General features: G+C 34.0%; 2 protein-coding genes across 5 annotated transcripts in view; one reads left to right on the forward strand and one right to left on the reverse strand.

Moving 5' to 3' along the window:
* The window catches only part of LOC125832137 (histone deacetylase 15), a 29275-nt gene extending 12357 nt beyond the window's left edge, over positions 1-16918 (forward strand). Inside the window, exons 1-18 of one of the 4 annotated variants that reach the window (XM_049511280.1) lie at positions 5490-5507; positions 7967-8271; positions 8367-8543; positions 8693-8807; positions 10232-10305; positions 10509-10584; positions 10776-10840; positions 11325-11380; positions 11554-11677; positions 11758-11883; positions 12017-12067; positions 13447-13515; positions 13688-13796; positions 14793-14872; positions 14975-15057; positions 15155-15200; positions 16008-16179; positions 16658-16918. In XM_049511280.1, the coding sequence (XP_049367237.1) occupies positions 7990-8271; positions 8367-8543; positions 8693-8807; positions 10232-10305; positions 10509-10584; positions 10776-10840; positions 11325-11380; positions 11554-11677; positions 11758-11883; positions 12017-12067; positions 13447-13515; positions 13688-13796; positions 14793-14872; positions 14975-15057; positions 15155-15200; positions 16008-16179; positions 16658-16785 (1833 nt within the window). In that variant the 5' untranslated portion in view covers positions 5490-5507; positions 7967-7989 and the 3' untranslated portion in view covers positions 16786-16918. Of the gene's footprint in view, positions 1-5485; positions 5508-7966; positions 8272-8366; positions 8544-8692; positions 8808-10231; positions 10306-10508; positions 10585-10775; positions 10841-11324; positions 11381-11553; positions 11678-11757; positions 11884-12016; positions 12068-13446; positions 13516-13687; positions 13797-14792; positions 14873-14974; positions 15058-15154; positions 15201-16007; positions 16180-16657 lie in introns of those variants that run through there. The other 3 variants (XM_049511281.1, XM_049511282.1, XM_049511283.1) reach the window with 3 other exon arrangements.
* Positions 16919-18153: 1235 nt separating this feature from the next.
* Positions 18154-19540, reverse strand: LOC125832151 (transcription factor MYBS1). Its single transcript, XM_049511300.1, has 2 exons — positions 18933-19540; positions 18154-18850 (listed from the first exon to the last, which is right to left on the reverse strand). The coding sequence occupies exons 1-2, from the start codon at positions 19355-19357 to the stop codon at positions 18382-18384; spliced, it is 894 nt and encodes a 297-aa protein (XP_049367257.1). The 5' UTR covers positions 19358-19540; the 3' UTR covers positions 18154-18381.
* Between the last annotated feature and the right edge of the window lie 3433 nt (positions 19541-22973).

Here is a 22973-nt window from a genome sequence, read left to right on the forward strand (position 1 = left end):
GTTTACCTATGAATATTGTATACTTGATAGATTCGAAACATTCTGATGCATTGAGGAAAGGAAAAGCATTGGGGAATTAGCTTGCTTGACTTCGGTTCTTCAGTGAATGTAGGTTATGATTTATTCTATGTGATAGAGAGACTCTTAATAGTGATTGATAGTCATTGAGTAATTCTATGAAATTTTCTATATACTTAATTGTTGTGGTTTGGATGATCATGTGTTGTTTGTGATTAATCTGTAATCTCAAGACCATGAAATCCATAAGATTGAACTTATTCTATTAAAGTGATGCCTTGAATAAAGAAGATTTGGCTAAATAGTGTTAATGAAGTGGAAAGTGATGAAAAAATGATGAGTTAACTATGTTGTTGGATCGGGTGCCCTGAGGTGTCACGATAGTTAACTCATCATTATTTTCATCACTTAACACTTTTACCAAGCCTTCTTTATTCAAGGCATCACTTCAATAAAATAAGTTCAAGATTATGGATTTCGCGGTCTTGGGATTACACATCAATCACAAACAACACATGAATCATCTAAACCACAACAATTACGTACATAGAAAATTTCACAGAATTACTCGATGACTATCAATCACTATTAAGAGTCTCTCTATCACATAGAATAAACCATAACCTACCTTTATCGAAGTAAAGCAAGCTAATTCCCCAATTTTTTTCTTTCCTTGATGCCTCAGAACATTTCTAATCTATCAAGTATACAATATTCATAAGCAAATGAGTCCGTAGACATCCATATTACTATATATTTAGCCTAGACTCAAAAACTCATCCAAATCTATAATCAAATTCTTAAATTTTGATACCAACTAATATATCAAGTCTCATTCGTTCCTAAATATTCAAGCCTAGGGTTAAGTCTCAATTCGTCCAAATAACATAACTTTAATGGAATTCATATAATACAATACCCTTAATATTTAATTATCTATCTCAATATATCAAAACTTTAATTTATAATATGATAATAATATTGAAATCACCTAGTTACAGAAACACGGTCTGCCAAACCTAAACTATTTACAATGAATGATATACTACATAACTCAATCCAAATGATTGAATTATCTAATGGCAATCATCATTCAACTGATAGCCGTCAACATATTGATCAAAGACATAGTAGTAACACATTGCAGTGCATCAATTCAAATCCACATCGGCAATTACCTTCTCTCCTATCTAATATATTAATATTATCCAACCCATATACATAAAACGAAGATTTAGGGGCGTATTGATTTACCAAATTCTCGTTCTTTTCCTCTCCCGGTCGCTAAGTTTCTCTCTTTTCTTTTCTACAAATTATTACGACCCTAATTATTATACATGATTAATTATAAAAATAGTGAAAGTGGTCCACTACTAATTTCAATGCTATTTTATTAGAATTACCCCATTAATTATATAATTGTAGTTACGAATAGTCAGAAATACCCATTTAGAATATATCGGAAGTCATTTATGAAATAAGAAACTCTAGTACTAAAAACGACCTAATGGGTCGTTACAGAGTCTGTCTCTTGAAGGGGAATGACTAAGCCAGTTGTCATGCCAAAACGGTAGCTTTCTAACATCACCACCGCATTCTGTGTTAAAAGGCCAAAGTTCGAAGTAAGAACTACTCTCCTTGCGCCGTTCATTCTAATTCTTTCTTGAGCTACAATGAGATCTCTCTATTAAGCCTGAGTAGACTTTCCTCTTCCTTCCTTTCAATGATTGTGCTCTATTTCACTAAACTGAAAGTCTTTTTTCCCTGCTGCGTTGCCATTGAAACTCTCTCACTTTATCAATCTTCTATCCCATTTGAAAGGGGCATAAATAAAGGCATGGTGTAGGCGGGAAAATACACTGCTAGTGAAATGGAACTAATACCTTTTCAAAAAAAAAAATCAAGGGTCTTTCTTTTCTTGTGAATAATATTTCATTTTTTAAATTTTACCATTATCAAAACTCGAGATGTATTTTAAGAGGCATTAACTTAAAAGAGTGATTAGGGAAAAATACTTGCAGAAGACTTGAAAATAACATGTAGTATCCACCTGAGAATGATGTTGAATATTACATGATTGTTCAGTTCCCACTGTGTTTATACTTGTCGGGTAAATTAAGCTTGGTTAGGTGATTGGGACTCTAGTAGTAGGATATTTGATGTCAAATCTAGTTCACAGCTTATCAGATTTTAAGAGCGAATATTACCAAATACTAGACAAAATTATCCTTATTGTGTAGTTATAGATGTCTACGGGGAAGCTTATTGGCAGCAAAAGACAATGTGATTCTCCATGTGCTCTATTTGGTTTTTCCTTGCCAATTACAAATCTATATAATCCCCTGGATTCATGAATTATTTATGGAAGATCTTGCTTTAGAATGCAATTCATTGATTATATTAAGAGATGGATGACTGTTGTCTGTGTACTATGTGCAGATAATTTGGAGATTACTTGTGCAGACTCCCGTTGTTGTTGTGTGATGCCGCCTGAGAGCAAAAAACATGGTTGTCAAAGTGTACCTACCGATGTGTTTGTTATTATAAAAACTGTGAGAACAAGCATCTTATTGGGAAATGGAGGTATAAATGGTGCAGATTTCCACCACTGACGCTTTGATTATGCAGTTTGGGTGTCTACAAACCACTTACTCTCCCCTTCTAATTAGATTACAAACATCATGCTCCTCATTTTGACTATTCATTCAGGATCACTTACGAAGTTTATACCCTCTATTTCTAGATTGAAAAGTATCCTGAGATTGACAGCTTAATTTATTTCCTCTGAAGAAAAGCATCTTGTTCTTTGAATTCTCTAAGTGGAACCGATATAAATTGGTGTCTTCATTCTTGAGAACTGAGTAAGAAATTCACTTGTTTCTGAAGAAAGTATTTTCCATGAAAACCGAAAACACCCAGGAATTGGGTGTGACTTTAGATAGTGATGAATAAAAGTTGGTGAGATGAGTTGATATGTCATTTTAGTTAAAAAGGATGGAGTTAAAGAGCAAGGACATATTCAAGCCACTTTTGTAACACCAAGAACATACATGAATGGATTTTTAATAGTAGGTGAGAAGTACGACCTTTTTAGTTTGGTATTTTTTTTTCAATATTGTGTTTTCACAAAGGAAATACAACTAAAATATAGTGAAATTGTCAATTACATACTTAAAACTATGGCTTAAGTCATATGTGGCCCCTTAAAGTTGTCCACATATTTCATTTGAACACCTCAACTTATCTTTGTTCCTATTGAAAATTTTATTTGTTTAAAAGTCATTCCTATTAGACACAAAATGCTGACATGTCAAAAAACATGTACTACACTCTCTTTGGACGCATAAAACTATTGAAAATAATATTTTTTTTCTTTTTTTACTAACTTATATACAAAAATTAATAAAAAAGTTAAAAAATAATTTCTTTTGAAAAGGAAGTCTTCTTCCCCGCTCTCTTTCCCATTCTCACCTACCATTTCCATAATCTTTTCTACACACACCCCACCCCCTCCACCTATCTATTTCTCTCACCATCTCCAATTCTTCTTCTGCTTTTTCCCTTTTTATTATTTTTTATGTAGATCTGTATATTCAATATTCCAGCAAAACTCTATTTAATCCGGTGAAATAAATATGAATTAATTTTTTCAGATAAAAGTTTGTTATTATCTGTTATAATTGTGATAAATAATTATAGATGGGAAGAAGATAAAGACAATAAATAGAAGGTTTTGATGCTATTAAAATGAAAAAGAATAGGTATTTAGCTTGGGTGGATGGTGTATTGCCGACGCTGATGAAAGGAGTAAGATTCGATGGAGGAAATAAAAGATGTGAGTTGATTAATGGAGGAGAAGGAAGAGGTCGGATGATGGTTTGCTGGGCTGCCGGTGCCCGCGTCGGCGCCGATAGAAGGGCGATGGAAGAGGGGATATGGGTTTTGAAGAAGAAGACGCAGGGTGGGGGAGGGTAATTCAAAAGAATAAATTTTATTTTCTTAAAAAAACATTTTGGATTATTTAAATAGATCTTTTTAAAAAGTTGGACCCAATGCCACGTGTCATTATTTTATTGGTATGTTTATTATGTACAAGCGTTACAAATACACGCATCTTAATATTTTAACTGAATGTCATTTTATGTTAAATAGGTATATATTTCTTAAGGTCAAAGTGTTCAATAGGTACAAGTCTAATTTAAAGTGTCTAAGTGAAATATGCGGACAACTTTAAGGGGTTGCATATGACTTAAGCCTAAAACTATGCTAGTGTTTCATTACTTGCTAAAATTATTATTTTTTGTTATTATTTACCCTATATATTAAGCAAGGATCTTAACACCTTGAACTTAATTATTTGATTCTTTTAGATCCAAATCGGTCCTCATCGTTTCACGTCTCATACACAATAAATAACGGAGTCTATGCCCTTGTGTATATTAAATGCAAATAATATTTCAATGTAAAAAGAAGAGAAAATGTGCTATACATAATGAAGTGAAAAAAATCCAACCACTTATAAACAAATTGAGACTTGAGAGACGACGAAAATTTAGATGACATTAAAATTCTTTTTTGTGTCTAATATAAATGTGTTTATGCACATAATTTGGTTTAATATCAGATAATTAGTGAAAAAGATATACAATACTATAAAAAAAATATAGGAGCTGATAAGACCCAGTTCACCCCACATGCTTACATATATAATTTGATAATTTCGTCATAATTTTAGTCTATTTGAATGCCTTATACAATAGTAGGAGCTCCAGAATCGCACACGTCATCATTGATATGTGTTTATTTGAATTAATAAGACATTCCCAATAATTATATTTTTAAGTTACGGCCCAATATTATAACTTAACTATAAGTTAAAACATAAATAATTTTAAAAATTAAAAATTTGCTGTTAAAGAACATTCCTATTGACCTTTTAAATTCTATCTATCACATAAATAAGAATAGAAGAAGTAATTGAACCCATGAGATATAAAAATATACGGTCAAATTTTTTTTTGATTGACTCTCTAAATATTATATACGTGTCACATAAATTGAAAAAAAGAAAGTAAAGTTATTTGCAATAATTTACATATTTGCAAATTACGTTAAAAAGTGTTATAAATTGTATTTAATAAATAAAAAATATAATATATTCTTGAACCAATTAGCACTGGCTTGGCTATCTAGTCCCTCTTATGAAGTTCGCGAGGCGAAGTGTATTTTCTAGTTTTTTTTTAGTTAAACAATGGGCCGATTCGAACCCATGTCCTTTTTTTTTTCTTGAAATAAAACAAAACGGAAAATGCCCTAGAAAATAGCCTTCCAATTTATTACGTCATAAAGGAAAACGTCGCTCCAGTGAACTGTTCATCTTCCTCGCCGAACAAACCCTCTCTCGTCCTCCGTCACAGAAACGCTGAGACGAGACACAAATTTACAGTTCTTCAGCTCCAAATCACATGCCTTTGGTCTGATTACAACAGGTATTTATCTTCATCATAGCTGTTACCGTTACTGGTGCATATATTTTGACCTCATAGTTGGTATTTCTCCCCTTCCTGCAACTACATTGCACTGGCTAACTTGGGAGATGCTTCCTTTCCCGGTTCTACTAGATTAGTAAAAGCTAAAATCGTAGATTTGTTTGTTATTAAACTTTGGCATTTCCTTAGAGCTAAGAAGTAGTCAAGCCTCTTAGAACCAAGAATTGGTTAAGTCTCCAGGCGTTGTCTATCTAAAGATTCGTATTGAGTTGGAACAGGGGTTAAATCGTACCTTGTTCATTTTGGATGTAATTTACAGAAGGCCTAAGCATTTTTAGGGATAGTTTCACAATCTTACCAACTTTTCCTTTCTTACACTCTTTTAGTTTACTAATAAAATTACTATAGAACAGAAAGAAAACTAATACCATATCCTTCCTATGCAATTCTTTTCTCTCAACAACTTCAGTCTGCATCTTCGTTGAAGTCAGTGCCATAATTCTAAATTTTATGCTTGTCAACTAAAGAAAGTTATTAGATTCGCTAATATATTTAAATTTCTAACGGCAAGTTCAACTACATAAAATTAGCGATTAGTAGTGTGCTTTCTATCTTTTCTAGTTTGAAACCAAAGAAATCCATTGATGTCCTTTCAACTCTTTAGCATTAGTCAATGGTGATGTTTGTTGCAAATTGAAACAACTAGAAAAGTCTCAATTGCTAAAGGTATTGTTGATTAAAATCTTCCATTAGTTGTGACTTTTATGTGCACCAATCTATCCTTTCTCTGTTGCTTCATGTTGTTGATTTTTGTTTATGTGTTTGTCTTCTTTTACTTCTTGGTTGTGCTACTTATTTTGATTGGATATGAGGTGGAGGAAATATTCATAAAGGAAAAACATGGAGTTTTATCCAATACAAATGTTGCGGAAAAAGAATTATGAGCTTCATATTAGTTTTCTTTTTTTATCTATAGAAATTCAGTTATTAGTTATTAGTTAATTAAAAGAATATAGAAAACGACAAATTGGTCATATTTTTAGTAATTTGATTTTGCAATCATTAAATTAAATAATTGTTTCAAAAAGTCAAAAAAAGAGGTGAGCATAATATTGTAAACCATAAGGTAGGGTGGTGTTATGAAGTCTAACCTGGAGGAGGTTTATGAAATTATTCCTATTTTATTGGAATAATCTAACTATAGGTCTAAAGTGAATACCATATAGTTCGGTTGTTAGGAGCACAATATTATGTGAGTTGAATGTATGTATTATGTGAATTTAGTGTTACTGGGCATTCAATTGCTGATATTACTTGAAGGAAATCTTGAAAATAACATTGAGAATGTTAAAGATGTCTAAAAAGGAAAGTAATTAGTTCTAACAACTTCAATAAAGCTGATCATGTTTACCTTGTGTGCACCCAAAGGGTAGGGGCTGTGGGTTTCCCTTGTCATTAAAAAAAGAAAGTGGCAATACATGTAACTAACTAGAGGTATAAAGTCATCTTTTTTTTCTTGAATCACATTAGGATAAAACATACGCGGTTATCTAAATATTAGGAGAAAATGTGCGTGCGCATAACTGAAAAGTAAAACAAGCTATTTAGTTTGTTTCCTTTTCATTCGTAGTATATTATTCATAATATATATGTAAATAAAAAGGCTTCCATTTGGTGAAGTAAATAGCATTGATAACTGGCAAGAAGGCATGTGGTATGAGGATAAAGAACATTAAGGTGTAAAGTAACGCTTTCAGAATGAAGTGGATGTGCATTTTTGGTTTTGGCAGCAGGCTAAGGAACCTATACAGACAGAATGTTGGTTTTCTATGGTTTTATTTGGAAAAGAAAATTGTTTGTCCAGCTGGTTCTCTTGTATGCGCCTCTATTTTAGCAGCCCTCCGTTTACCTAAAAACCTGCATGTGGTCCTTTCTATTCGTGCATTAATTTTTATATTCTTTGGTCTGGCTTTGGAATCTAGTTGCTCATTCATCTCACGCGCTCTATTGCTCATACAGTGACACATGTCTATCAACTCAATCTTAATAATCAATAAGGAACCAAAAATTAAAATAATACTTCAATCTCTACAGCTTTTACTACATCCATATGCAACATACTTGCTTTGGATATAACTTATCAAGAAAAAGAAGAAGTGTTTATCTCAGTTCTCTTCTCTTTCAGATATTTCTATGATTTTGAACCTACCACAATTTCAACCCTTATCTCTACATAGATCTAGCTTTTGGAATTAAACAAACGTATTAAACACTTATTTTTTAGATAGGTAACAGTGATATTTATAGAACACTTTGTAGCGTCACATTAGTGTTATAGTGAAGGACACACTAAAGTGTAATAGAGGAAGAGAGGACTGCTTTGGCCTTTGCAGTTCGTAAAATCAGAAGTTTTTGTCCAAACTTTATGGCTACTAATTAGTATTTGATATTTGACATAGATGATTGTGATCATTGTGGAGAAATGATCTTAGTGCAAAAATGTGTTACTAGTTCTGAAGGCAATGAGATCTCAGAATCATCTAACATGAGCTATTTAACTGGTGGAAAGACTGAAACCAATCTTCCAAATCAATCGGAAGTTGTTCTATGTCAAGATTTAAATGGAAGATTAGACGGGGTTGGCTCCGCAGTTGTTTGTGATTATACTTGTCATAATGATGGACAATCTGTGGAGGTGTCACAACTTTGTACTAGAGACTCAGATGGGATCTCCGGTTTGAACGCTGATCCAGCTGCTATAACTGTGAGGGAGCTGCTATTAGTTCATTTTGTATATTTCACTGATTTTGAAGGTGTGCATCTGATGATTCCTTATTATAACTTTGTTGTCAACTTCAGAAAAGTGCTAAGCACGAAAGTGATATGACCTTGGAAGATATGTATAATGCTCGGTATAATTTTGACGAGGATGATGATGACAGTGACTGGGAACCATCAGAAAAGCAAATAGAAGTTCTGAAGTGGTTCTGTGTCAATTGTACAATGATCAATGTCGAGGATGTTGGCAATTGTGAAGTAAGTTGTTTATCTTTTTGGCTGTTTCTTTGTGCTCATTCAGCCTGCCCAGTCTCCTTCTGTTTTCTAAGCTAAATTAATTCTGAAGTTTTCACTTACTGTTGACATTATATATTCCATGGTTTATTAAAAGAATATTGCCTATGCAGGTATGTGGAGAACACAGAGAATCTGGGATACTCAGTCATGGATTTTTTGCATCTCCATATCTGCCTTTAGAGGATGTCAACCAAGATGAGTTGCCTGTAACTGAAGATTCTGAAGGTTGGTAGTAATTTTGCATAACAGAATATTATATTTGCGATTTTGATTGATTAATAAATGACTTCCTCGTGTAATGAACGGTATCGTGTATAGTTGAAGTTTTATCCCGGTATGTGAAATACGCCCATACAAAAGAATTTGCAACTTTCGTAGCCTCTAGGACAGTCACAAAGAATATAGCTGTGGATGCCGTGAATTGATCATGTTAGCTGTGAAATAGTTTATCTGTGGAAGGCATAATGTTTTGGAAGTTGAAGTCTATTATATATCTGCTATCTTATGGTTGAGCCCTCACCTTTTGTGTCGTCTCCTACACAATGTTGTACCGCTGTTTGTTGGTTCCATTTGGTTTACCCCCTTTTCAGATAACCCATGGCAGCAAGAAAAAAGTCAAATATCTGGAAACGTAGAATGGAAGTACAAAATCTAAGAGTTAGCTTATATCATAATCTCATAGCCAGGAGTCATTGTTTCGAAATGCCTCTAGAATAATGTAGTTGGTTCACCCATGTATAACTAAGTTTGGTACTATCAATATATGATGACTTAGTAATTACTCCTGTTGCACTGGCTTAGTGCTAATACTTAGAGAAGTTCTTATTTACCAAACAAAAACTACGTATAATGTATATTCGTTGACTCAAAGCAGATACGTATCTAAATTTGAAAAAATATCTAGTCACGTGAAAGCCAAAGCCAAGGTTCATCGATAGTCAATTGAGGGGAATATGTGAAGGTAAGGAGTAAAAATCTTAGCACAACATAAACAAATGACATTTTATTTCTTATATCTGATAATTTTGGGTCACACAAATGTTTGGTGGATGAACAGTCGTAGGTCATTTATTGAATCGCAAAGTATAGTCCTTATTAATGTGTAGCCGGGAAGGGGCCTAGAAGTGCCTACTACTACACCACACTACACTTGGCTCTACACATTTACAGAGCTAACCCCTGTCCAGTGCCTGGCAGAGCTAAGGGGGCTTCAATCCTTACTCTTTATCCCCATCTTCGCCCAGGCTTAACGGGGCCTTACTTATTCAGGGGGGAGAGTGGAGCCTCGAAAAGCACTGTTGAGAGGAAGATCCTTGGCCCCTCTTCATTCTCTACAGGGTTCCAAACCTTTCTTCAACATAGGTGACAACGAGCCAGGCAGAGATGGAAGAGATCAAACACGGGAATAAGAAGCAAGCTCGCCTTCCTTTTTGATCATTTTGATAGAGGGGGATGAAGAAAGTGGACAAAACAGACATACTACTTCTAATTGCTCTTACTCATAGAACACGTCTTTCTTCTTTTCCTATGGTGCATGTCTATTGCCAGTTTTTACTATGTTTATTTGTGTATTGCGCTAAATGGTTTATGACCTTTCTCTTTTTGTTTGTTTTGGCATAACTAGTATATTGATTTTTCTTCTACTGTAGATTCGTGCAAGCAAAGTTCTTTATCATCCTCCACTGCTGTAGGGTTTGATGAGAGGATGTTGCTTCACACAGAAGTATGGTATTTCTTCAATTTATTATCTTCTGTGTTAGTCTTTTATTGATTGTCCTTGTGCCTTCTCTAGTCGTAATAATGAATAAAAAATTTTAAAAAAAGAATTGAATTGTTCTTGCATTTTGTTTTGGATATTAGTTATTGAATACCAGTTTCCTGTTATTGATGACGATATTATTTATCGGTTCTCTTTTGATTGAAAAGGTTGTAATGAAGTCTCATCCACATCCTGAGAGACCAGATCGTCTTCGAACCATTGCAGCTAGCCTTGCAACAGCAGGTTTTCTTCAATTCTCTTTATCTCCGGGCCTTAGAGAACATTGCAGTGGTATAGCCTAGTATTGTGATATGGGCATCCACACTTTATGTGAAGTTGTAGAAGATTTAAGTGGTTTATACTGTCTAAAATCTATGATGTCTGTTCGTTGAAAAATGATTGTCTAATCTTTCGTGTTTTCTTGACATGTTAAGGTATATTCCCAGGGAAGTGCTATCCCATTCCTGCAAGAGAAATCACAAGGGAAGAACTCCAGATGGTGAGTTGCTCTCAAATTTTAGTTGTTTAGTGGATTATTGGGTGTGCTATGTGCTGTATACAGCATTACTTGAAATTTTGTACTAGTGTCTTCTCTGAGACCCATAGGTAATGCAATCAGAGAAGATGCTAGACTTTTGCACACATATTTTCTCAAATTTTCTAGATGCTGCTATTCAGAGGTGACTAGCTGATTATCTTTTTTTTTTTTCAATTCTAAAGGTTGGTTATGTGTCCTATCTACCTTTAACCGACAAAAAATAGTGTCCTATCTTCCTTTAAGTGAAGGAAAGCCAAGATATCTACGATAAAATTATGGTTTATTTGATCATTAAGGACTCCTAAAACTCAGGTTTCCTTCAACAGTGATGGCCAACTATTTTTACTAGTATTATATACAAAAAGACAGAGGAGGTGATATCCTTTACTTCTAGAATTTTTTTTAGATTTCTTATGTATTAATTCTTATATATTTGGACCTTTAGGTACACTCCGAGGAAAATATTGAAGCCGTTGATAACACCAAGCGTATGCATGCCAGGTTTGAGAATATTGATTATTTACTTTCCATTTTTTTCGATCAGGTATCATTTGCTTTTCATTCTTATTGGTTTTGGTTTTGGTTTTGTTTAAGGACATTATTGTACTGGGACTACCCACGTGTAATAGAAAACCTTAGTATTTATCTTGATCAAGAGCTTTTTAAAATGGCAGTTATTTCACACCTGATACATATGCAAATGAACATTCAGCATGTGCTGCCAGGCTTGCAGCAGGTTTATGTGCTGACCTTGCTTCAGCAATTTACTCTGGACGTGTCAAAAATGGTTTTGCTCTGGTAAGAATTTGCATTTGATTATGCATTCCATATAAGAAGGAAAAACCACACTGATATTTTCTTCTTAAATGTTGAGTCAGGTTCGTCCTCCTGGCCACCATGCTGGTGTGAAACAGGCCATGGGCTTCTGTCTCCACAACAATGCAGCAATTGCTGCATCAGCAGCTCAGGCGGCTGGTGCAAAGAAGGTGTTAATAGTTGATTGGGTATTTACCAGTGCTCTATGTTTATCCTTGATTGCTTGATAGTTCTGTTATCATGGGATATTTAACTCATGTAATACATGAGAAATGCAAAAGTTGTGACCTAATTTTTTATTTCTTTTCTCACACCTTGTAGGATGTGCATCATGGGAATGGCACACAAGAAATATTTGAGAGAAGCAAATCAGTAAGCAATGAATTGCTAAACTAAGTGTTGCGTTATGATCAATCTTTCTGCAGAACACTGAGATGGATCTTCATATTATAAGGGAAATCCTGGTCTCATAATTATTAAAAAAAGAAGAAGGGGGAACTCCCGGTCTTGCCTTTTGTACCATCTCATGTTTTTTTCTGATTTAGGATATGTTTATGTTGCAGTATATAACTGTAGAGTTAAACAAACTCTACTGAAGATCCCCTTACTTTCCTTTGATACCGTCTTTGTCCTAGTTATGTACATATTTTGATTAGAAAAATAGGCTAATAAATTTATCGTTATATTCTTAACAAAAGCAAAAACGACGACAAAGGCGGAGATAAGAATTTGTATAGGTTACCTAAGGCCGGAGAGATGAGTGCTCGAGACCTAGACCAAATGAAGTGCGTCTAAGACTAGGAAGACAACGTATTGGTTGAAGAGGCATCCATTAGACGGATCCATAAAATTTTGAATGAAGACTGGGATAGAGACATTGTGCCAGGTGGTTTAGAGCACTCTGAGAGTCGGTGGTACTACGGGTATTGCTGATGTATAAAGGTTGAGGTTAAGGGTGCTATTTATAGGATGAGTAGGCTAAGAGAGGCTGGGTCAAGGCGAGATCCCGATGGAATTTTGGAAGTGCACAGGTAGAGCGAGTTCATACCGTTAAGCCACACTATGAAAGTTTGGGTGAAAGTGGTGGAGATGAGGTAAGGAGTGCGTTTATTTCCAAAAGCCAGTTTGGACTCATGCCGGGGCGGTTTACTACAGAGTCATTCACCATGTGAGTCTGATTGGTAGATCAGTACAGCTAGGAAGATTTGGAGGTTGCGGATTAGGGTTGACGATTAGTAGGCAGTGAAGTGTTGTCTTGCTTGCTTGCTAGCTAGATAGGCTTGTGGGAAGTTTGGCACATTGTACCTGTTACTCCTTTCATACAGGATTAGCAGTATACCCAAGGGTCTTTCAGAAACAAATTCTCTACTTCCACGAGGTACAGATATGGTCTGCGTACGCTCTACCCTTCCCAGGGCCCACATGTGGGATTTTATAGGGTACATTGTTGTTGCCGCAATTTTTTTTTAACGAAAGGGGTAATTGAAGTATTGAAAATCCTGCATAGTTAAATGATAAGTGAAACATATATATCATGGTTTGTATTTGAATTATAAAAGTTAATATGAATTTACTTGGGAGAATTGTATTTCCAAACAATTTGACACATCCTAAAATGAGATTGTTTATCACATTACGTGTATACGTGGACCACGGAGTGTGTTATAACGAATTCCCCGAACACGGCTCATTTGTTGTTTGGTTGGGAGAAGTTCTTTACAACTGAATGTTGTGGTTCTATTACTGAGCAGGTTTTGTATATATCATTGCACAGACATGAGGGTGGAAGATTCTACCCTGGTACAGGAGCTGCAGATGAGGTACTCATTTATTATTAAACTAACCTTTACTGGTGGTTTGGTTAGGTTGAGATTTAATTCATTTTTGTCTATGTAAAGGGCGTCCACAAATCACGATTTTCATGAATTTTGTTTCTAATTACATTCATTTGAGATGCATTGGGATGCCATAGTTTATTTTCCTTTTCCACAGGTTGGTTCAATGGGTGCAGAAGGGTACTGTGTGAATATTCCTTGGAGCCGTGGGGGAGTGAGTGACAATGACTACATTTTTGCATTTGAGCAAGTTGTGCTTCCCATAGGTAGGTATTTTATTTCTCTGTGAAGAACTTAAAAAAGAAACAAAGCTTTACTAAAATGAAGCAGTGAATAAACTTGTACAAAAATAAAGTGAGGATACTTGGAAGCAGTGATTAAGTGGAGATCTTAGCTGCGGTTATATATATCTCTTGCATAAGCCAAAGTAATATCTCCCTGATTGCAGAGGAATGTAGGCATGTTCTGCTCCTTTTTCAATAGTTTATGACTGGGATGCCAAAAGCTAAGTCCATACAGAAAATGGACACCAAGAAAGAACAATGAACTTGTGCAGAATGCCTTTAGTTTTCCTTCGTTTCAAAATAAAATAGTGGAACTTATTGATAAATGAAACCCATGCACATTTTTCATCACAATTGGATATGAATGTAATATGTGCCTTGGTGAGATTGTCCCAATATATTTTTAGTGTGAGGATCACCGCGAATTTACTAGGTTTATATTGGTTGTCAACGTACTGAAATCTTTCTCCCTTGTTTGGGTTTGAGACCGGAAATGTGATTAAAGCTCACATAGGCAGGAGGATGAATAAACTAGATTTGTGAGGAATGTTACATGAAAATGGCAACACTATGCATTTCCTCAGCTAAAATAAGAACTTTTGAAGGTCTGGAAAGACCCAATCATGTGATGCAAACCTCACTTTTATTATTGTACTTTTGGTGTAAGAGAGGAAATACTATGCTGCATTGGTGGTTAGATTGTTGGTGGCTTAGCAATATACGTATTGTATTGAACCTTCCTATTAAATACCATCTTGGTGTATATTAGTAAAATTATTTATCAAATTCTAGACCTTCTGTTTGTTCATCAAATTCTTTTCATATATTGCTCAACAGCGCTATGTGCATTATGCATGTAAAGCCTGTTTCTTAGTGGTTGATTATTCTTACCTCTCCTTGAAATTATCTAGTTCTCTTTAGAAAGTAGGAAAAAACAAGAGTGACCTCATCAACTTCTCTGTTTCCACGTTGTTGCAGCTTTGGACTTTAATCCAGACTTAACTATCATTTCGGCAGGATTTGATGCTGCTAGGGGTGATCCCCTTGGCTGCTGTGATGTAAGGATTTTTCTAGTGTCAACTAGTTTAATAATGTACTCATTTTTACATCTTATATGTTGCCTATGCTACTTTGTGTTACCTTTTGGATCGTCTTTGCAGGTAACTCCTGCTGGTTATGCATCAATGACTCAGATGTTGAGTGCATTGTCAGGTGGAAAATTGCTTGTTATTCTGGAAGGCGGGTTTGTATCTTCTCTTTGTTCCTTCGTCTTGGCTCTTAAATTAAAGAGAACTGGAGGTTTATATGTTTGCTTGTGTTTGAATGGCTACGTTTTGCAGCTACAATCTTCGCTCAATTTCATCATCAGCTACAGCAGTGATTAAGGTAACTCTAATTTACGCAGAGTGAATGGATGGTGGACTAGGATGAACTGATGAAAAGGGCATGTAAAATAACTTAATGTTGGAAGAAAAAAAAGAACTTCAGTGTCTCCTTTCAAAACTTAGAGTTGGAAATAAGGCAAAAGAACGTGCAGTATCAGGGGAGTGTTTTTATCAGCATGTAAACCTCCAGTTTCAAGTACATGGGAGATTACAGATTCAAGTAAAACAACCAAGACAGATTTTATTCCCCTAGTCCTACCTCACTTCTATCATAACTATCACTACTAAGTCCAGTGTGATGAATTTTTCAACTGCTGCCACTTATGCTTGCCTATTGCAATGGGTATAGGCTCTTGGTCTGCACTAGTGTCTTGATATTAATGGTCATCTTTTTTAGTAGCTTTGACCTATTTCTTGTTTTGCTTTTCCTAACAAATTGCTCTCTGCATCAAAAGCATATTTGAAATCCTGGCTGAGTAATGTAGAACAAGCTTTTTTAGTTCTCAATAGTCTTATTGCTGTACATATTCACACCTTCTTGGTGCAATTACTGAATTTTCAAGTATTTGTCAAAAATAAAAGCTTACTCATTTCTCTACTAGGGGAATTATCCACCCAGTATCTTTTTCAGTTCGTTTTGGTTGCAGATAATCTGTTACATTATTATTATGACTAGAACAGATTCAATGGTGGTGACGTGGAAACTGTTGAACGTTTTTGTTCCCTAGTTTATCCTTCAAACTCCTGGGGTATGCAGAAGTTTGAGTGTTTTTTCTGATGTTGTGTGATGTTGTCCTTTCTTTTCTAGGTCTTGCTTGGTGAAAGTCCAACGATTGACATAGAAAATACTGTACCTTCCAAAGCTGGACTGCGAAGTGTTTTGGATGTTCTAAAGATTCAGATGAACTTCTGGCCTACACTGGAGGCAAACTTCACTAAATTGCATTCGGAGTGGGGATCCTATGCTTTTCAGGACACAAGTGAGTTTCTTGAATTTTCTTTGGGGCGTATATACGAGGTCCCTATTTCTTGTACACTATAGTCACCCTGCAGGCCAAGTGAGGTAAAAATTGATCTAACTATGAAGATGACTGACCATTTAACATCTGAAATATTTTGAACTTTGATGATGATAAAAGATCAAATTCAACCCCAAATTGAGTTCCCTGCACCTGGGCAGTGAAAAGATGATCCAGTAGACCAGCTTCAGCCCTCTTGCTTTATGCATGTTAGCTGATGAATTTTTTATGCTCGGACTATATATCTGCTGAAAATTGATCTTCTCGTCTAAGAAGTGGGTACATCAGTCCGGGTGTGGGGAATAGGTCATTTCTTGTAATAATGGATTTGAGGACAGTTAACTTTTTTTATAAAGAATCCTAGACACAAAATTCTGCATTGGTGTTGTGGAGGATTGGACTTCTAGTGTATTGAACTATATCCTTGCTGGTAATGCAGGAGAACAGAGTAAAAAAAGACGCAGGACTGGTTTACCAATATGGTGGAGATGGGGACGAAAGAGGCTGTTGTATCGCATACTGTCCAAGCAGCTGCGTACAAAGTCCTCTTGTAATTTTTCTTGTTGATGTTGATTCTCGTTGTAAGCTACAGGCATTAGGTCTAGACTGTGTTGTTGTTTTGTAAGCCTGCACTACTGTTTCTTTTTTTCTTGTTTTGTTTAGTCATTGTACCTCTTAACTAAATCTCTCCCTTGACGTACTCGGATAGTAGTTATTTTGCAGTGTTCTATTTCTAATCCATCAACGTGCGTATGAGTGATTATGGTTTAATAGAACCTGCAGCAATCAAATAACAACAAACATATCAGTGTAATCTCAAAAGTGGGGTATGGGAATGGTAGGATGAACAAATACCGTATCTGTATCTAACCTTACCCCCTACCTTTATGGAGTTAGAGAGTGATAGACCCTCTGTTTGAAATAAAAGTAATCGGTGTGGAATTGTAAGAAAATAAGACAGTGAATTAACAAAATACAAAACTGAAGCAGCCATTTAGTGGTACAGATTGAAAGAACTTGCCTTCTTGGATGTCTTGTGTCCATTCATGTAATTGTCAACAATTGGAGTCGTTGCCATTGCTGTTGGTGGAATTGAAATGTAGAAATAAAATAGGATGTCCAATTTTATAATGCAATAGAGCTAAAGGTGACAAATATCTTCAGGACCCTCTACCCCCACCCCTGAACTAAAAAGCAACCCTCACATGCTAAACGCCGTCGGTCCATATGTTATTTTAACCTAGTCTTAAAATCTCAATTATTGGGATTTGAATAGTACTAATTTTCTACTTTTAGGGAAATAAAATCTAATATCTGGGATAATAGAAAAGTAACACTTCAAATTTAAGTTGCAGCATTTATTTATTTTTCACTTTAAAAATTACGTATTTTTTAAAAAAATGTATTATAGATTTCCAAGAGAAGGTTCCTCTCTCTCTTCTTTTTCTCCACAGAACCTTCATTTGTTCTTTTCCCCACAATCATGTGCCACTGTTCCCTATTGGTGGATTTTGCGTTCAGGACACTTCCTCTATTCTTCCCTGCTAAAGAGTCCTCCAAACTGGAAAGAAAAACCACAAAATTGCTTTGGCTTTTCTATAAGTGGGTTAAATTAGCTTATAAATACCTTTTGATTTACTAAAATGATTTATAAATCAAATTGTATAATTTTGAAGGATTCTGATCAAATGTTTATTATTTTGTTCTTAATAATTTTATAATCTCAGAAACTCTTTTTAAATAGTATAACTTTTAACTATTTTTATGTTTTATTGGACACATACCATTAAAATAAAATGAAAACTTTTAAAACTTGTGTTCATTATCGATTCATCACTATTCTACAAAATACATAATTGCTTCTATGTATAAAAAAAATACTAGTAATACTTATACTTTTCGACCCTTAATATTTATTACCTTTATGTAAAAGAATTGATGAGCAATTGAGCATCCCTTAAAACATCCAAACATACTAAACTCTAATATTTACAAATTTCTCAATAAGAAAGAAAACAATTGGGAGAATTTTGATACTTAAAAACAACCCATGAGCCTTTCAAAATTCAGTTTTCAGAGAAAGCTCAAAAGCATTTATGATATACTAACTCTATTGAAATTTATTTAGAAAGAAGAAAATCCAGTTATGTGTGCACCATTCATTTACTGGTGCATGGGTGGTGGCGGCGGTGGTATAGGATATGCAAGTGGAAGTACATAAGGAGGATGGTGTCCATGAGGAAGCATAACCGGTGTTCCGACGGCTGAGGCAAGGTGGCTTGGCGGTGCAGAGACGGGGTGACCCATCGGAGCACCGTACATGCCCATACTATGCATATTGGGTTGGGTTCTGTGCTTGACTGAGGGTCCAAGTGCAGCTGGATTTGATGGATTCGGATTCACCTGTTGGCCTGTAATTGGAGCTTGATGAGTTGAAACGTCTCCTCCATTATTGATACTTGTAATGTCGTGAATACTTGACCTTCTTCTATCTCTATTCATGGAATTCAAACGAATAAAGTATTTCTGGGCATGACTAGCTACTTGTGTTGGTGTTCGAGATATAACAAAATTCCTTGAAATACTTCTCCAATCTCCTTTCCCAAATTTGTCTAAACCTAGCAAAAACAACCTGTAAATCAAAATTAGGCAAAATTAGGTTTCATTACCATTAGATTTAAACTTTTTTTCGCCTTAAAATTGAGTATTATTACCTATGTTCTTCTTCAGTCCACGGTATGCCTTTTCGTCTCTCTTGTTCAGACCTAGAATTCCCTTTTCCACCATGCCCAATCGGGTCATGGGTCGTACCTGAAAATCCATTTGAATAACCACAATTGGAGCGCCGTCCGTCCACTGACCCAGGATATCCTAGATTAACTTCTTTAGTTGAAGAGGAAGAAGCTTCTTCTCCTTTGTAATTGGGTATTGGAACTTGGCCTGCTTCAATGGCTGCAACATCTTCCAAAAGTAGCTGGTAATGTTCCTTAAGCTCATCAATGGTCTTTGTGGGGACCATAGAAGCAAACTGCTCCCATTGCTGTTCAGAATCTTCAACCCAGTGCAGAGCAATGGCATTCTCAAAAGCTTTTTCTTCTTCTCTGCTCCACACTACTGAAGATGAATCTGAAGGTGACATTTCTAAATTTCTTCTTGTTTTATTTTTTTCGTTCAATTTGGGGAAAATTGCATCTAATAATATTTCTCTTTTTCAGTTTGAAAGAAAGAAAGAAAATAATAATAGTAGGGAAGAAAAGAAAGTGGGGGTATCAAATGTATTAATGGAGAAGGACCACTTGTGAGGTTGAAGGGATGGTCTGATTTGTCACCTTCATACAAAGTCATGCAAACAAAATTACAAAAAGTGAAAAGCCAATTGTAATTCAAGAATAATTTTTCACTTTAGTTAAGAGTCGATATAAAGTTGAGATTTTATATAGGGGATTATTAAGGATAAAAGTAAAACTATAAACATTCTAGGTCCAATGAATGAAAATATTTTAAAGATACTACTCATTTCGGTATTTAATTTGATCAATCTAAATTAAATTAATATCTGAAAATTAAAATTTCAAGTAATTTGACAGTAAAAAAATGAAACGTGATGAATTTTAAAACGGAATGAGTATCGAATAATCTAAATATTATATATTTTAAAAAATGAATATAATAATGGGGGTCTTATACACATTGAAATTAATCTCCATATATATATACATAAGCTGACAAAAAGGTGGGCAAAAGAACAAACAGAAAAGGGAAAAGAAAGAAAATAAGGAAAGGTAGTGTAGAAAATTACCAACTTTTATACAGCAGTAAAATCTTTCCTAGTTAGTAGAATGGAAACTATGGAATAAACAATGATTAAAAGGGTGGAATAATAAATAAAGAAACATGAAAGTTTAAAAAATGGTATCTATTTCATCATTAAAATGAAAAAAAAAAAAGTGGCATCTTAGTAGTAGCAATGATTGAATGGGTGAATGGCAATAAGAGGCTCCATACAAAATCTTGTAGCAATTTTGGGCCACGCACTGTTTGCCCTCGTGATTCTAGGACTAGTACTAATGACTTTAGGAGTTAATTTTAGATTGAGTTTATTTGATGTTTGATTAAGATAAAATTGTGGAATAGCTTATTTAAAAAATAATTGTTTTAGAATTTTAATATAATCTTTATTTTATATTGAAAATGAGATAACAATTCTCAAATAATTAATTGTGAGATAATTTGTTCCAATCAAATGAGCCTATAAGGGTTAGGATATATTAGAGATAATAATATTGTTCTAGCCAAACACCCTACGATTTAGGATGTATTAGAAATAAGAATATTTAGTATTAATTTTAATATTATGTAATCCTTTCTTTATTTAGTGAGTAGTATTTTGACCTTGTGCACTTTATTCAGTAATATTAGGTTAATGGTGGGTGGGAAGAAGTGGGATTGGAGTCAAAATATTTAAAACTTTAATTGCAACTTTGCAAGTAATCAAAGATCTTCTAATTATGTATTGAGCACGAATGTATGATAAAATGATAATCACGTGTCAATTTGCTTTAACTTTTGGTTAAATAGGTACTCCATTTGTCCCTAATTACTTGTTCACTTTTTCTTTTTTAGTTGTCCCTAATTACTTATCTATTTTGACAAATTAAAAAAGGACAAAAATTAATTGCTTATACATGGTCATTATTTTGACTTAAAAAAAGAGTAGATAGTTTATGCACAATTCAAAAGATGAGTAATAAATCTTTTATTTTCCTCCATATAAAAACATAAGGTTTTACAATATAATAAAATTTGAACTCGCGATGTCAAAGAAAAAATTCATAAAGAAGCGAACCATATTATGCACGGATTAAATGTAAACTAAAATAATTAATATTTTATTTAAAATTATTATTTTTATTTCACCAATCAATACAATAGTAATTCTGTTTACTTGAGAAAGTGTTGCTCAGACAGTACCACAAGGGTGTGGGGAAAGAATTTTGAGTAATGATTTTTTTCAAAATTTTGTCACTTTTTGTCTTTCAACCTCTTATTCATGTACCTACGTGGCTTTTTCTCCTTCTCTAATTCATGTAGAACTATGCCCATCTTGTCAATAAGAAGATGTGAGTAAACATAAACAATCAAAAATGCCATAAGAAAAAAGAAAAAAAAAAGAGAGGAAAAGTTTGAATAAAATAAAATAAAAAAGGAGTTGCGCCAACGAGTTGTCTAGTTTAGGTCTTTTTTCTATTTTTATAATAAAAATAAAAAAGAAAAGTTTATGTCTGGAATTTGGATATTACAAAAATAAATATGCACAGTTTCATTTTCATAAAAGGAAATAATTTGAATTATGATATTTCAATATGCAATGGGGTCTTGAATAATTGTATATATTAACCTTAAGTCTATGTCACACTTCCATCATTTTCATACGGAAAAGATATATGGTTGTTAGCTTGTAAACTTATAATAATAATATTTATAATTACGCATCACTCTTGTATGAGTTGATTATAATGATAATGTTAATTATAATAATGTATTAAAATAAGACCAAAGTACGCCTCAAAAACAATACGTTCAACATCAACGTACTAACAAGATTCAAAACTTATAATTAACGGACAAAAATATCAACTATATGAATCTTTGCTTTTGGTGTGTATTAATTTTAAGATATTGTTAGTCATGGTTTTAAATCTATCTCGTCTCTTATTTTTGTAACACTTCTCGTTATAGTTTCATATGATATGAACATATATATATATTGAAGTTGACACAACATATGATCAAATTATATCTTTTTCTCATTTTGTTCTTAATATATGCTGCAAGCCCCTCGTGACTGATGTAATTTTTTTTTAAAAAATCTTATCTAATGTTATATAATTGTCCGTCCATCTTATCATTCATTGGATTATAGCACAAAATATTAAATTAGAAACTGTCACATTTTATAATTATCTCAAGGATACAGGGCCAAAAAGATAAAGGTAAATTAATGAGAAAAGATGTTTTTCTTATATGAATCCGACGTCAGTCATAGATAATCATTACACATAAATGAAAAATGATAGATAGATGACAAAGTCCATTTTTGCGTCTCTTCGAGACCCTATCCGTAAGGTTATCGATCTTTATGTTGTCTCTTTTATATTAGTAGTATTTTATTATTTTTTTAAGCTTTTATTCTTTAATTTCTATTATTATTTATTTGTCATAATTTTATTGTTTTCCATTTTCTTCTTCGAACTTCTTTGAATTGTTTTGTCTTAAACCAATAATCTATTAAAAACAACGTCTCAACCTTCCAAAATAGGGATAGAATATGCATACCCTCTAAAATCTCCAGCCTTATTTGGCTGACAAAATTTTGTGGATGTAAAGAACTTTATAGTCATTAGTGAGTGTTGTTGAAACAACAAAGGGTCTTTGTCAAGCCATAATTTCACTTTCTTTGATAATTTAAGTTGTCTCCTTGATATTTATAAACAAGTCACAAGGACCGCATTACCAGCAGTCTTTTACACATGAAATCACATGGAATTCTTGATTTCACACTTAAATGGCCATTAAAAGGATTGACATATCATATATTCATTCATCAACTATCATCCACCAATTATTTTTAATGGATAAGGTTTATAAAAATCTTCTTGGACCCTTTGAATCCTAAAAGGTTCACAGCAACAGTGCTGTCTTATGTTTTTTCATATCTGACATGCCATATTTGTAATGGACAAGATAACTGAGAC

This window comes from Solanum verrucosum, unplaced genomic scaffold (genome assembly GCF_900185275.1).
Source record: "Solanum verrucosum unplaced genomic scaffold, falcon-dt-bn FXZP01000009.1, whole genome shotgun sequence".
In the NCBI taxonomy this organism is placed as follows: domain Eukaryota; kingdom Viridiplantae; phylum Streptophyta; class Magnoliopsida; order Solanales; family Solanaceae; genus Solanum; species Solanum verrucosum.

Excerpts from the sequence above, each read along its gene's own strand:
- LOC125832151 (XM_049511300.1), bottom strand. The coding sequence starts at position 19,357 with ATGTCACCTTCAGATTCATCTTCAGTAGTGTGGAGCAGAGAAGAAGAA. Across the intron at positions 18,851-18,932 it reads TGGACTGAAGAAGAACATAG|GTTGTTTTTGCTAGGTTTAG; the intron begins GTAATAATACTC and ends TTTGATTTACAG.